Source organism: Aegilops tauschii, chromosome 2 (genome assembly GCF_002575655.3).
Source record: "Aegilops tauschii subsp. strangulata cultivar AL8/78 chromosome 2, Aet v6.0, whole genome shotgun sequence".
NCBI lineage: Eukaryota > Viridiplantae > Streptophyta > Magnoliopsida > Poales > Poaceae > Aegilops > Aegilops tauschii.
The window spans coordinates 635,725,887-635,740,951 of NC_053036.3; the positions used below are offsets into that span (position 1 = coordinate 635,725,887).

The 15,065-nt window shown below is 39.9% G+C and overlaps 1 protein-coding gene across 3 annotated transcripts; it reads left to right on the forward strand.

Annotated features, from left to right (window-relative positions):
- Positions 1 to 8,287: 8,287 nt before the first annotated feature.
- On the forward strand, positions 8,288 to 14,428 carry LOC109772563 (receptor like protein kinase S.2). 3 transcript variants are annotated; one of them, XR_012203616.1, is made up of 12 exons: positions 8,288 to 8,437; positions 8,859 to 8,988; positions 9,109 to 9,370; positions 9,474 to 9,705; positions 9,824 to 9,974; positions 10,057 to 10,271; positions 12,242 to 12,416; positions 12,581 to 12,842; positions 12,924 to 13,152; positions 13,337 to 13,392; positions 13,503 to 13,691; positions 13,951 to 14,428. XR_012203616.1 is itself a non-coding variant. In XM_020331239.3 (12 exons), the coding sequence occupies exons 1-12, from the start codon at positions 8,352 to 8,354 to the stop codon at positions 13,963 to 13,965; spliced, it is 2,097 nt and encodes a 698-aa protein (XP_020186828.1). In that variant the 5' UTR covers positions 8,288 to 8,351; the 3' UTR covers positions 13,966 to 14,428. The 3 variants fall into 3 exon arrangements, 2 of the variants coding, with proteins under 2 accessions (XP_020186828.1, XP_073365467.1); XM_020331239.3 differs by having other exon boundaries at positions 13,242 to 13,392; XM_073509366.1 differs by lacking the exon at positions 13,951 to 14,428 and having other exon boundaries at positions 13,242 to 13,392; positions 13,483 to 13,691.
- The last annotated feature ends 637 nt before the right edge of the window (positions 14,429 to 15,065 follow it).

A 15,065-nucleotide genomic window follows, 5' to 3' on the forward strand; every position in this document is an offset into this window, starting at 1 on the left:
GTAATAAAAATATTATTATTTGTAGAATGTCATGTAAGAATAAATCAACTATTCGAGCTAACAAATTATATTTATCCATCTAAATCACACTGATAGTGTCCTTTAGTGTGGGCTTGGAATTATCTATCTGTAAAATCTTCGCTGAATTCCAAAGGCACATTTTTACTGGTATATACAATAATATATCACCAGAGATAACAAACGACAACAGATTGCATGGTAGTAGATAGTAAAATACAAGAATAAAAAGTGTATAGGTGTAGTTTTATACACACACATATATACCATCATGGAAATGATTCTTTCTTCATATTTCCTTCTAATAGTAGTTTTTGGAGAACTTTTGTAGAGTGATCTCTTTTGGTTAGACACCCTGAGGAGAAATCATGAACTTCGAGAATTGCATATTTCCTCTATGATGTAACAGTTGATACATATGAATCGATCTTTTACACACACACACACAAAAGAAAGAAAGAGGAAACTAGCAAGCAGCAATTGTACCTATTACTCAACTACTACTTGATGATGAGGGAGAAAGGAAGCAGATGCCTATGGGTTCAAAGAAATCGGATGACAGCTACCAGATAATGTTACACTTACAGGATGATCTACCTAAAGAGGTGCCAACTAGGCAAATACCAATACCACCTATGTTGTTGGCGTTTCCTGTGCTCAAATTCTTCTTATGTAAAACTTCACTCCTGCTAGGTATTTGAAATTGATGATGCATAATCCCGGGCATCGGTTTCAATATCAGTTACTCCATACTTCGTATGTGTTTGGTTTGTTCTTGATTTCAAAGGCTCGGCGTGGGTGCTACAACAATGACTAGGGTAAACACTCTTTCCCTCCCAACCTGCATATGTCCCCAATGGATGTGCTTGAACATGTGATCTATACACGATTTAGTTAATGTTTGAAGTTCTTTTTTATCATAGGCCATGATTGTGCGCTTAAACCATATTTTTTGGCAGACTTAGTGCGTATTTGTGGTAGTGAGCAGCTCCCAATCCTGGTTGGGGGCGATTTTAATATTATTTGAAGACGGGAGGAAAAAAACAATGATAATTTTGACGGAAGATGGTCGTTTATGTTTAATACAATCATTGAAAGCATGGATCTTAGAGAGATCGAGCTTTTCGGTAGAAAATTGACTTGGGCCAACACGTTACCAAATCCAACGTATGAGAAGTTGGATCCTGTCCTCGCCAGCATTGAATGGGAGCAGAAAATTCCTCTGGTGGCGGTCCAAGCGTTGTCACGCGCGATCTCCGATCATACCCCACTGCTTGTCGACTCTGGAGAGGCAACCCATGTGGGTAACAAAAATACCTTCTCGTTCGATTAACTTGGTTTGAAAGAGAAGGGTTCTTGGATTTGATAGCATGGGAATGGGCTAAAGATTCAGGAGGGAGGTCGAATGTAGAAAGATGCCAAACATTTGAGTGGGATATATAAGGTCGAAAAGGAAAGGCTCCTTCTCCTTATTAATTCCCTCGAATTCAAAGCCGAATCCTCCATTCTAGATATTAGGGAGTTGGAAACTAAAATGGAGGCGGAAATGAGACTGAAAGAACTGATTCGTGAGGAGGAATTGAAGTGGGCACTAAGAGCTAAAGTTCACAAAATTGTCCAAGGGGACGATAAAACTCAATTCTTCCATATGATTGCGAATGGCAAGCATCAAAAGAAGAGAATCTTTCAGCTTGAGCAAGATGAGGGGACGGTTGTAGGACAGGAGAACCTAAAAATATACATCATCAATTACTATAGGCAGCTTTTTGGGCCACCTGAGGATAATTGTGTGTCCTTAGATGAGTCGAGGATTGAGGATATCAATCAACTAGCAACGGATGAGAACGATATTTTGACCGCCCCATTTTCGGAGAAAGAGGTGTTTGAGGCAATTTCACAAATGAAAAATAATAAAGCGCCGAGGCCGGATGGTTTTCCGGCTGAATTTTATAAAAATTGTTGGCACATCATTAAGGGTGACTTGCTCCCGATGTTCCATGATTTGTTTTATGGACATTTGCAGCTACTTCACTTGAATTTCAGAACGATTGCGTTGCTTCCTAAGAAAACAGAGGTCGTGCGGATTGAGCAGTTCAGGCCGATCTGTCTTCTTAATGTCAGCTTTAAAATCTTCACCAAGGTTGGAACTAACAGGCTTACGCAGATTGCGCATTCTGTGGTGCAACCATCCCAAACTGCTTTTATGTCGGACAGAAACATCCTAGAAGGGGTTGTGGTCCTACATGAAACGCTTCATGAAATCCACACGAAAAAACTAGATGAGGTGGTTTTTTAAAGTGGATTTTGAGAAAGTGTGCGGTAAGGTAAAATGGCCATTTCTTCAGCAGGCCTTGCGAATGAAAGGATTCGATCAGTCGTAGAGAAACCAGGTAGGTTCTTTCACACAAAAAGGAAGTGTAGGAATCAAAGTGAATGATGACATAGGTCATTATTTCCAGACACACAAGGGTCTGAGGCAAGGAGACCCGATGTCTCCGATTCTGTTCAACATAGTGGTAGACATGTTGACGATCCTAATAGGAAGAGCTAAAGATAATGGCCAGATAGACGGTCTTGTCCTGCATTTAGTGGACGGAGGACTGTCCATCCTACAGTACGCTGATGATACTATCATCTTTTTTTTTGAACCTAATGATACTATCATATTTATGGAGCATGATTTGGCAAAAGCAAGAAACATGAAGCTTGTGTTATGCTTATTCGAACAATTGTCGGGGTTAAAAAATAACTTCCATAAAAGTGAATTGTTCTGCTTTGGAAGAGCTAAAGACGAACAAGAAGCTTACAAACAATTGTTCGGGTGCGAATTGGGGTCTTTGCCCTTCACGTATTTGGGTATACCAATTCACCATCGCAAGCTTTCCAACAAAGAATGGAAGTGCATTGAGGATTGATTTGAAAAGAAACTAAGCTGTTGGAAGGGCAAGCTTATGTCATATAGAGGCCGACTAATTCACATTAGTTTGGTTCTCACGAGTACGCCTATGTTTCTGTTGTCCTTTTTCGAGGTACCAGTTGGAGTTCGGAAAAGACTAGATTTCTATCGATCGCGCTTCTTCTGGCAGAGCGATGAGTTAAAACGAAAGTACAGACTCGCTAAATGGGATATTATTTGTAGGCCAAAAGATCAAGAGGGCCTCGGCATAGAAAATTTAGAGGTGAAGAACAAATGTCTTCTCAGCAAGTGGCTGTACAAGCTATCTGTAGAGACCGATGCCACATGGGCCCAAATTATGCGTAATAAGTACTTCCATTCCAAAACCTTATCCCAGGTGATGGTTAGACCGACGGACTCACCATTTTGGAAGGGACTGATGAGAGTGAAATCAGTCTTCTTCAACAGGACAAAATTCATAGTTGGAAATGGTACTACCACGAGATTCTGGGAGGGTACATGGTTAGGGGAGACGCCCCTTGCACTCCAATATCCTTCTCTCTATAATATTGTTCAACGAAGAGACATTTATGTTGCAACAGTATTACAGTCCAACCCTCTCAATATTCAATTCAGGATGACTTTAGCGGGAAACCGTTGGGAAGCTTAGCTCCATCTTGTAAGGAGATTGATGTATGTCCACCTCTCTCAACAGTCAGATCAGTTGCACTGGAAACTAACTAAGAATGGAGAGTTTTCGGTTAAATCCATGTATTTGGATATTATAAACACTGGCCCTATCTCTCGTTCGAAACATGTTTGAAAAGTCAAAGTGCCTTTAAAAATTAAAGTGTTTATGTGGTTTGTCCATAAACAAGTCATTCTAACTAAGGACAATTATATAGCTTCTGTGCTCATGATGAATCCATCAAACACCTCTTTCTTGACTACCCAATGGCAAAAAAATTATGGCAGTCTGTCCACATAGCATTTAATATTACTCCTCTGAATACTATCAACACGTTATTTGGGACGTGGTTAGATGGAATAGATTCAGAAACGGCGAGACATATCCGTGTAGGAGCATGTGCTTTCTTATGGGCAGTATGGAACCGCATGAATGATTTGGTTTTTAACAGAACAACAAATATTCATTTTTTGCAGGTTATTTTCCGGACCACTTCACTGATCCATATGTGGTCGCTACTCACTCCGACGGATGCCGGGGAGCGTATGGTTACTGGGTCTATCCGGTGGGAGGCGGTAGCACGGGCTATCTTCAACCGGTTTGGATGGCGGTCATGTAATAAGATAGGGGTAGAGTTTCCTATCTTCTCTTTTGCCTGCCGGTTGTGGCTATCATGTTATTTTGTGTTTTTCTCTATGTGAGCATTTTTTTTCCTTTTGAGACCTGAAGACTTTGTTGAACCTTTGCTTATTAATAATATGGCCATATGTATCGTTCTGATGCAGAGGCCGAGGGTTAACCTCCTTTTTCAAAAAAAATGATTGTGCGCTTAAATGCTTTCAAGGAACAAGCCAGTGAAGGATATGGTTGAACACTAGCCTTTTGCCTTTAATCTACCCTTATGAACCTCGGAGATTTAAGCATGTTAGTCATCACGCCAAGACAAATATGTATATGTATATACCTCACTGCATAATTACCTCCAATAAGGTCCAGGTGGTCTTACTTCCGATCAAGTTAATTAATGGCTCGATTACTACTAGCTATTACTTCGACTTTTTTATGTTCCCCGTTCATGCATTGCACTAACAAGAAGACTCATGCACCACATTGTGCACATATCCATATGTTGGAATGCTGAAACCAATTTTTCTAATAATACTTTGTTCGTTGTTGCCCTTCACATGCCAAATTCCATCATGTATAAATATATAAATACATATGGATTTGTCATTTAGCAATTCTCAAACATACTTCTGGTAACCTGAAAGCCTTAAACATTTCCAACCACATTCTACTTTGGCCATTCAAATTCTTACTCTTGCCATAACCCCAAGTTGGTAGATTACAACATTTGTGATCCCGGGAGGAGGACCGAAGGGAGGGGGCGGCGGGCAAGGCTGATTTATCAGAGGAACAAGGATGATGGCGGTGTTGGCAAAATCTATCGTACGCTCACTGTGTCCAATCGCCCAAACGCACAGGAGAGGGAGGTGAGCACTATGGGTGTTTAGCGTAGCTTAGTATTCCCAGACCTCCTAGAAGAGATTTCATTGTAATTATTAGTCATAGGAGTTACTTTGTATTTCCTTGCATCTTAGATCCAAATCGGTGTACTTAAAATTGTTATGGTGATGAATAAGATTACAGGTGTTTCTAAAAAATGGTTCCTGAATCGGTATTCTTCTCTCTCTATTTCATTCGTTTTCATTCCTATTTTTCCTTTTTTTGTTTTCTTTTTCCTTCTCTGTCTTTTTCTTCACCTTTTATTTTCTTCAAAAATTGTTCCGAATTTCCAAATTAGTTTGAAATTTCAAAAATATATTTGTGTTTCCTAAAATTTTCAAAAAAGAAATCATGTTGTGTTCATGTTTTTCAAAAAAATGTCCAAAATTTTAAAAACAAACTTAAGAATGTGTTTTTTTTAAATGGAACATAAAAAATCATTTCTTCTAAACATTATTCGCTTTTTTCCCCAAAATTGTTAGCTTTTATAATAAATATCCAGATTAAAAAAAATTCATGTTTTCAAAAAATTGTTTACATTTTTGAAAAATGTTAATAGTTTCAAAATGTTATCATTTTTTCAGAAAAAAAGTCACAATTTAGAAAATAAAACACAATTAAAAAATGTTTGTGTTTTTTAAAAATGTTCATAATTTCCAATAAATGTTGAAAAAAATAAAAATGTATATAACTGCAGATTCTGTTTATTTTTGAAAAATTATTACAATTTCGAAACATAGAGGCATTTTCAGAAAACTTTCACAAACTTGAAAACTTTTCTCCCTTTTTGACATATGTTTGTAAATTTGAAATGTGGGCTATAGTGCCATTGCAATAAAGCGATGCGGTATCACATGCTGCAGTGCCGCGCGCATGTGTGCAACGGTTCGGGAGCTCCTATTGGGCGCATAGCGCGTTGTGAACGAAGCGAGCACGAACCCCCCCCCCCCCCCCCCCCCCCCTGCTCCCAATAGGAAAAGAAAAGAAAGAAGGAACAGAAAGAAAAGAAAACAGAGAAGGAAAAAAAGGAAAGGGAAAAATGAAGAAAAAAAAACCTAAAGAAAGACCGGAAATAGCTGGTTCAGGGAAGTTCCTAGATCATTCCCAAAGCCGGTTGGGCTGAAACCCCGAAATGGGCCGGCGCATTGAAATAGCAGTGCATGAGGAGAGGTACGCGCTATGTCGATTCCCAACGACCTACGCGCTATATAGGAGCGAGCCAACGGTCCGGCCTAGTTGAGTTGCCCATGTGCGTCGCGCTACTATTTGACACATTGAGCGTCCATAGGAGCTGCGGATGGCGCCTTCGTCTAGACTACCCGGTGTACTCGTCGTCGTGTCCCTTGGGCCCTGATGTTTATAGGCCATGATGTTTTGCCCATTATACAAATTCCAAAGTGTGCCATTAATCCTTTTTTTGTGGGTGCGTCTATATATCACTTCATCAAAGCATGACCTCCTAGTCAGCTCATAGCGTGTCGCAAGGATAGGTAACACGCACCCTTGCGGGGGCATTTGTGTCAGCCTGTGTGGGCCGGGGGGAGCGCTCTCTGTTTTTGTAAATTTTATTTAGTTCTCTTTCACTTAGTTTTTTTTCTTTTTTTAAAAAGGGTTTCTATTTTAAAACAGTATTTCAAAAAAAGGGAACATGACTTTGAAAAATGTTCATTTTTTAAGAAACATATTGGCAAATTTGAACAAAGTTATTGGACTTCAAAATATGTTCGAATTTTAAACATGTTCTTTGATTCAAAAGGTTGTGAAAGAAACAAAAATCATGAATTTGAAAATATTTCATATTTTATCAAATAAGCCGGTGGGAACATACGTAATGATAACCCAGAATGGGCCGGCCCATTATAGCACACAACTCACTTCAGGGTAAAATTCTTATGCGGCAAATAGTAGCCATTCGACAAATGCATGTGCTATGCTCCCGCACCAGGAAAGTGCACGCTGAAACACCCAGCCAAGGGTAAACCCCAGTTAGTTACTCCCAAGGGAAAACATCCATCATCACATGCCATTGTGGGCTCTTCCTATGCTTGGGCCGTTCCCCATCCCATCGGCCGTTGGATACTTTCATCATTGACCCCTAAAAAAACCATTGACCATAGTGAGCGGTGAAAAATCCCAAATAGCAGGAATGGAACTCGTGACACCCCCGCCCCTCCCTCTTCCCCGGTTGGTGGCATGTAGCTAGCCACCGGAGCTGATGAGTATTAGTGACTAATGTAACACGAACATTTAGGAACTATCTACAGCGGCCTATCCGAATATGTTTTGATTGTTTTGAACATTTTATTGACAAACATGAACAGTATTTTATAAACACAAACAATTGAATCTTTGAACAAATTTTTAAAAACAAGAAAAAAAAATATTTGTGAACAAATTTTGAATAACATGATTTTTTTTAAATTCAAACTTATTTTTTAAAACACGAATATTTTAAAATGTCCTGAGCATTTTTTAAATTTGTGAAAATAAAAATTAAGCCTTTCTTGAAATTTCAAACAAATTTTTGAACAGGGGATTTTTTTTAGATTTCGATCTCTTTAAACATGAACAAATTTTAAAAATCAGAAACATTTTTTAAACTTGTGAACAAATTTTGAAAACAAGAACATTTATTAAATTTTCTGAAGATTTTCTAAATAAACTTGAAAAAAAAAACAAATACCGGCAAAAAGCCGATTCAGGAATCTTCTAGAAGGTTCCGAAAGCCGGATTCACTGCTTGCTCTCCCCCTTCGGCTCTATGCGAAAGGTTGACAAAACTAGGGAGTGAGCGTAGTATAGGAAACACGCTGTCTCCGCCCTCCAATAATTGGCCAACTGGGTCGTCAGCTGAGTTTACTTCGTTACTGACTCTGGCTGCGTGAGCGACGTCAGGCCTCTAAGACTACTCACAATGGGAGTAACATAGGTAGTAACATCACACATATCTAGATAAAATAGATGATGTGGCAAGTAATAAATGAAGAGTGGAAAGTGGTAACATAGCTAGTTACTAGTAGTAGTAGTAACATCACACATATCAAGGCAAGATGTGTCTATAGCCTAATAAATGAAGTGCTCCATGTTACCACACATATGTTACTCCCCACTATAGAGGTAGTAACATAGACTAGTAACATGTCGATGTTACTACTCTATGTTATTACCCACTGTGGCTAGTCTAAGCTAGATCACATCATCAGAACTTCACCCCTTCCTCCCGTGAGGGACAAGGGCGGTTGACATGGCGTCTCCCGGCGGCTCCGACGGAGCACCCACGGGCAAAGACCTTCCTCAGCCCTCCACATCCAGCTCCGGATCCAGGTCCAGGTTAGTTCTACGCTCTGCTCAATCCCCGGACTGGCTACCTTGTAGATCCTGGTGCACCATTTTTACATCTGAATCTCATCTGCTTCTCACTTATTTCATCTTCTACGAGGAATACTTTGATCTTGTTTGCTTTACCTTTTGTGCCTCACTGCCTATATTATATGTGCATGCTATGCTCTGTGTGTATCGACTCGTGCTCCTCAGTAATCAATATATATCCCTCCAAACCTAATACGCACAGTATATATGAATGTTAGGGAAGTTTCATTAAATATTGAGCATATTAACTGCGCAAGTTAGAGAAGTACTTGCTCCGGTTCCAAATGTTCCACCCCCTAATACTACATGGTACATGCTGTTTCTGATGGAGGCAACATTATAGTATTAAATTTCTAACACTTAAGGTTTCAATTTCTCTCAGCATAAACAGTACCCTGGGTACCAAGTTAGAAAATGCAAAGAGACTATCAATACAACATTTGGAAGTCATCACGGATAGTTTCTCCCCTGAACGAGTAATTGGTCGAGGTGGATACGGAACGGTCTACAAGGTAATTCATTTATGGCATATGTTTGATTTTTAGTGGCTTATTACATACACACGAGTGTGATGTGTCAAACCAAACAGAGTTTGATACTTGCATGTTTTGTGCTTTTCAAATCATGAACAGGGTGTGAATGGCGATGGGAAACATGTTGCTGTGAAGGTGCTCCATAAAAATACGACAGGAACTGACAATGGTGAATTCAAACATGAGTTTGAAAGTCTGATGAGGCTCAAGCATCACAACATTGTCCAGTTAGTTGGCTACTGCTACGAGACACAACATAAGCCTATGCTGCACGAGGGAGAAACCATTTTTGCTGAAGATATATACAGAGCGCTCTGCTTTGAGTATATGCAAAATGGGAGCCTTAAAAGGCATATTTCTGGTACGGGGAGAGGCTTGTCCAGTTGGAGCATCTAGCATGTGAAGCCAAAAAGTTTGTCTATATATATTACCATTTTATTGACACTCTTCAATTAAATATGCAGTGGAATGTGAGGGACTTGAATGGCACGCGCGCTACAAACTTATCAAGGGAACTTGCGAAGGATTGAAATACCTCCACGAAGAATTCAAAGAACCACTTTACCATTTGGACCTAAAACCTGACAACATATTGCTAGATGAGAATATGGTACCGAAACTTGCTGATTTTGGTTCGGCGAAGCTCTTTGACAAAGAGCTAACCATGGTTATCACACATCCTGTTGAAGCAACACGGTAAGTTAGTGAATTCGTTTCCCTTTTTTCAGTTGGAGCGAATTCCTTTTCTAGTGAACCAAAATGTGCTTACAACATAACCATTGTACATCTTCTGTATTTGTGTTGCCATTTTCAGTGGATACATACCCCAAGAATACATATCTGATGGCGTCGTCTCGAAAAAGTTTGACATATTCAGCTTGGGTGTTGTAATGACAAAGATAATTGCAGGGCCCAAAGCCATCTCCTTACGTGTCGACATGGGTTACCAAGCCTTTCTTGATCAGGTACAAATCACTATTTCTTACAGTTCATTTAAAGATTAATGATCATTTTTCACAAGTCTAGCTTTATACTTTGATTTCATAGGTACAAAAAAACTGGAGGAACAGGCTGCAGGAAACATGGCTTAATTCTGAACCAGTAGAAGCATATTGCCGACAAGTGAACATATGCATAGCAATAGCGCTGAGCTGCACGGTTGATGATAAGAACAAAAGACCCAGTATACTGGACATCATTGATAAACTGAACGAGACTGAAACCATAATCAAAGAGTTGGACCCGGATCACCGATGGACAAGGTAATATGAACACAATGAGAGGCGCTAATACACACACATAGATGTGTTTTTTTAGTTGTAAAAAAAGTACTAGATGTGTTTTTTTAAACTAGAGGAAGACCATTCATGCTTTCATTTGTAACTAGAGGTGCGTGTTTTCACAATATTTGTCTAGTTATCAAAAAAACGAGGCTAAGGGGGGAAGTTCCCTCCCTTAACTTTCGTTGTTAGGTAGGTGGGGAGATTTGAACCCAGGTGGCTTGAGTGGAAACAGAACGCACTCGCCATTGCGCTAGGAGGCTCTCCCCAAAATCCGAATTTTATCATTTTTGATTAAAAAAAGATGATAAAATCCGCTTTTTTATCATGTTTTCCTAATATCATTTTTTATCATTAGAGCCAATATATGACGTATAACTGGAAACACGAGCACTCACTAACAGGAGCCACACGCTTCCACCGACATCTTGCCTGTGTGCCCTATTGTTTCCCGATCTATTCCCATCCGCCCAGATTTCAGCCCAAATCCTCTCCATTCCTCTGTTTCTTTCTCGATGTTTTCTTCTTCTTTTCCATGTCTAATCGATGATGGCACTCCTCCACTCTAGGAGGTTCCGGGGTAAGATCTCCCACTGACGATGTGCCGCCTCCACTTGTTCCCATCCTTGTGTGCGCCAAGGGTACTCCCCACTGGGTTGCAGATCATAGCACGTCGCCATGCCTGCCTGTCGCTGTAAACTAATGGGAGTTGGTGTCGTAGGAGGGTCTAGTTTTCTTCTTGTGGGGTAGAAATCTGAGTTGCCTGAATTAGAAAATTGGCATGTGGGAAGTTGATAGTTTGGATCTAATTAATGCCAAGTCTGTGGTCCTGTTTTGCATATGTGTTTTTGTTTCAAATATGTGGCTCGCAAGCTGAAACTAGCACTTTTGTTGGTCAACATCCTGAACTCTTCTAGTTGAAACCTCCGGCTCAACGAGTTGAAAGCTAGAGTAATTTGACCCCCCCCCCCCCCCCCCCCACACACACACACATCCTCTGTCTCCTATTCACAAAGATATATTTTTTGGATTTGCTACAGTATCCCCCACACAGACCTCCTCTGTCTCCTATTCACACAGATATTATTTTTGGATTTGCTACAGTATCAGATGGTAAGTACATCTTGTGGCAATGCTGCTTCCTTTATAACAAAAACCTTATTTTGTGCTAGGGCACCACAACGCTTGCTAGTGCCGTAATAATTTTCATGGTAATTTGCAAGCCATCCCTGAAAACCTTTCTTTAGAAAGATAGGAGTTGCCCCTTCCCCATTTCGTAAAATGAAGCCAAACTATCGTAATAAACGCTGGGAGGAAAGCTCGGAAGCTCCTTCAGATTTCCAGTTTAAAGAAGAACAAGGACCAACAGTCACAAACTACTTAGACAATTGCATTCTTCTTCATCAGGGTGAAGGCAACATGCGGCCTAATTTCTATGCGTCTCCTCTAGAAACTGTCGCTGAGCCATGTCGGATGAGAGGTTCACCGATCAATCCGCAGCAATTCGCACTTAGCTTGTCAAGTAGTCGTACGTTCTTGTCCACCAACTATCCGATTGTGATTGCGAGGACTTGCAGCAGAGATGCCTAACCTCCTTGCTGTTGACCAGTGCTTTTACTGAAAATGAGTCCCGTTAACATTTCCAAATATCCCCCAAGGCTGCAGGACGAAGAATGTTCAGAACATGAGCCAAAACTTGATTTTTAAGCAAGGAAAACCAACAGGTTAGAAATTAGAACCAATTTGGTTACCAAAATGCTGGGAAACCATACCTCAAACCTGTTGAGCTACAAATACAATACATATTGAAAAATAGGTGTTGAGCAAATTTTCTGTTGTTAACAAAACAAGCAGATGGGAACATCCTCGTGAACCTATATGTCATAAATCATAATATCGTGTTCGTGCACAGTTCCTATTTTTCCGCGGGTGACGATTTTTATTTGTACCAGCCAACACATTACTATTGGTAGTACATCAAAGAATGAAGCTACTCCTTTGAAAGAGAAGAATATTGAGAAGGTTACGGAACCAAGAAGTTTTTCTCTCCGAGTACTAGAAGAGATCACAAATGATTTCTCCAAGGAGCGAGCAATTGGTCAAGGCGCGTATGCAAAAGTTTACTTGGTAAGATTCATTCAGGGCATGCATGCTGCACAACTTTTTTTCTCGTACTAAAATATGAGACAACAAACTAACCATGCATCGATGGTCTCATAGTTACGTGTTTTTTATTTGTCAATTGGTGATATACATGGAGGGCTGATAGCCTGATACTAGATTTTGCACAGGGGAAGCTTGAAAATGGAGAAGAAATTGCCGTGAAGTTGCTGCATGATAACACGCTATCAATTAACGATGAGCTATTCCAAAATGAGTTTGATAACCTCAGGAAGCTCAACCATCCGAACATTGTACGGTTTGTTGGCTACTGTTATGAAACACAACGTCAACATTTGGAGTTCCACGGTAGAACAGTTTTTGGTGGAACAACATATAGAGTGCTCTGTTTCGAGTATATGCGCATGGGGAGCCTTCAAAGACATCTTTCTGGTATGATGTTGTATTTACTGTGTAAACAAAAATGGTTGCCTTTATTTTCAGTTCACACAATCTCTATTTGTTTATTTGCAGACGAATCTTGTGGACTTGACTGGCAAAGTCGTTACGAAATTATCAAGGGGACATGTGAGGGTTTGAAGTACCTACACGAAGGATTAAAAGAATCACTTTACCATTTGGGCCTAAATCCCGACAATATACTGCTAGATGAGAATATGATTCCAAAACTTATTGATTTTGGTTCGGCCAAGATCTTTGATGAAGAACTAACCAGGGTCACGCAGAGTCGTTGGGGAACAATGTAAGTGAGTGCATCCCTTTTATAGTGAATCAAAATATACTTACAACATTAACAGTGTATATCTGCTATATTTATGCTTCCATGTGTAGGGGATACATGCCGCCCGAATACTTATTCAATGGCCACGTCTCGAAGAAGTTTGACATATTCAGCTTGGGTGTTATAATGACAAAGATAATTGCAGGGCCTGAGGGTCGCGTTAGAAGTGCTGAAATGCCTTATCAAGAGTTTCTTGATCAAGTAAGAACGTTATCTCTCCACTTAATAACAAAGAGAGCAATGATTCAAATAGTATGCTATGGTTTACATATGAAAAAAATAACATTCTAGCTCTACACTTTGACACACAGGTACATGAAAACTGGAGGAACAGGCTGGAACCAACGTGTACTTCTTCGCAGACACTAGATGCATACTGCGAGCAAGTGATTATATGCACTCAGATAGCACTGAGCTGCGTGGAGGAGCACAGGGACAAAAGGCCCAGTATAGTCGACATTATTGACATACTCTATGCGACTGAAAGTATGATTGAGGAGGTAATATTAACCTTTTTTATCAACAAAAAACTAGTGACGCGTTAAATCGAACACAAAGGCGCACGCAAACTTTTGTTCAGTCTATAGGTTTTTTTTTTTTAGAACTTCAGTCTATAGGTTTGACTATGTTACTATACGCGTATGATCAAACTTTCGGTCAATGAATAGGCTAGCTATTGCACGTTCACCTTAATCTTCAACTGCGTGGCTCTGATAATTAATCTGAATGGAGCTCTGATAATCTTCCACGGCGTTGCAGGCTAGACGTCCGTGATCGTGGAGCTGTGCCGCCTGCTGGAGGGGGAGCTCGGGAACGCGGACCAAACCGAAAGTGTAGCGGCTACTACTTTGTGGATGTGCGGATATCGGCCTCCCCGGTGTGTTATGCCGGCGCCGCCTTCGTCTTTCTAATCGGGCTCTTTGTGGATCATCACTGCTCCTACTTCTACAAAAAGGCCAGCTCTGCCAACAACGTACGGATCACCGCTTATCATCTACGTACGCCGGCCGTCTTCACCGCCGGCATGGCGCTTCCTATGAATGTCTTATATGCACGCTTGGTTAGCTTGCCTTATGCTTTGTCTTTATTATTTTCGCACATTTGGCCTATAATTTTTTTGAAAAGGTTATCGTCATAACCGTTGAAACTTAATCTAAATTCCGCTACACTGCTGTATGCGGCACGGTCTTATATATGCTACTCCCTCCGTCCCATAATGTAAGACATTTTTTGACACTATACTAGAGTCAAAAAACGTGACGTGCATGATTTTTTGACACGGTATTAATCTAGATTTAAAATGATTTACGAATTTTAAAAGGTTCCCAATTTGAAAAAGTTTGTGAATTTCGAAAAAATCTTCACGAATTTGAAAAGCTCATGATTTTTTTTAAATCCCATGAACCTGAAAAACAAAAATTTGAAAACAAATCATGACATGAAAATGCTCAAAAAATTTAAAAATTGTTTGTGGATTGTCCATGCATTTTAAAAATGTGCATAAATTTCAAAAAAGTTCATGAATTTGAGGAAATTACCACAAATTTGTAACAAATCATGATCTAATTCGAATTTGAAAATGGGGAAAATAAAAAACACACAAAACTACTAGAAGAAACAAACATAAAAACCAGAAAGAAAACAAGCAGGAAAAACCGGTCCAGAAGCTTCCCAAAATTGGTTGTGAAGCTTCCCAAATACTTCACAAAACAAAGCAGAAAGTGTGCCATGTACTACTACCTCCGTCCTGGTTTATTTGTCCTCTTTGTATTTGTGCCCAAATTTGACCCTAGATTTGACTAACAAATTATAAGTTGTGTGTCACAAAACTTATATTGTTGAATTCGCATTTGGAAGAAGTTTCCAATGATACT

Coding starts and splice junctions, on each gene's coding strand:
- LOC109772563 (XM_020331239.3), top strand. CDS start 8,352: ATGGCGTCTCCCGGCGGCTCCGACGGAGCACCCACGGGCAAAGACCTT. Junction 9,706..9,823: donor CATCCTGTTGAAGCAACACG/GTAAGTTAGTGA, acceptor TGCCATTTTCAG/TGGATACATACCCCAAGAAT. Junction 9,975..10,056: donor ACCAAGCCTTTCTTGATCAG/GTACAAATCACT, acceptor TTGATTTCATAG/GTACAAAAAAACTGGAGGAA.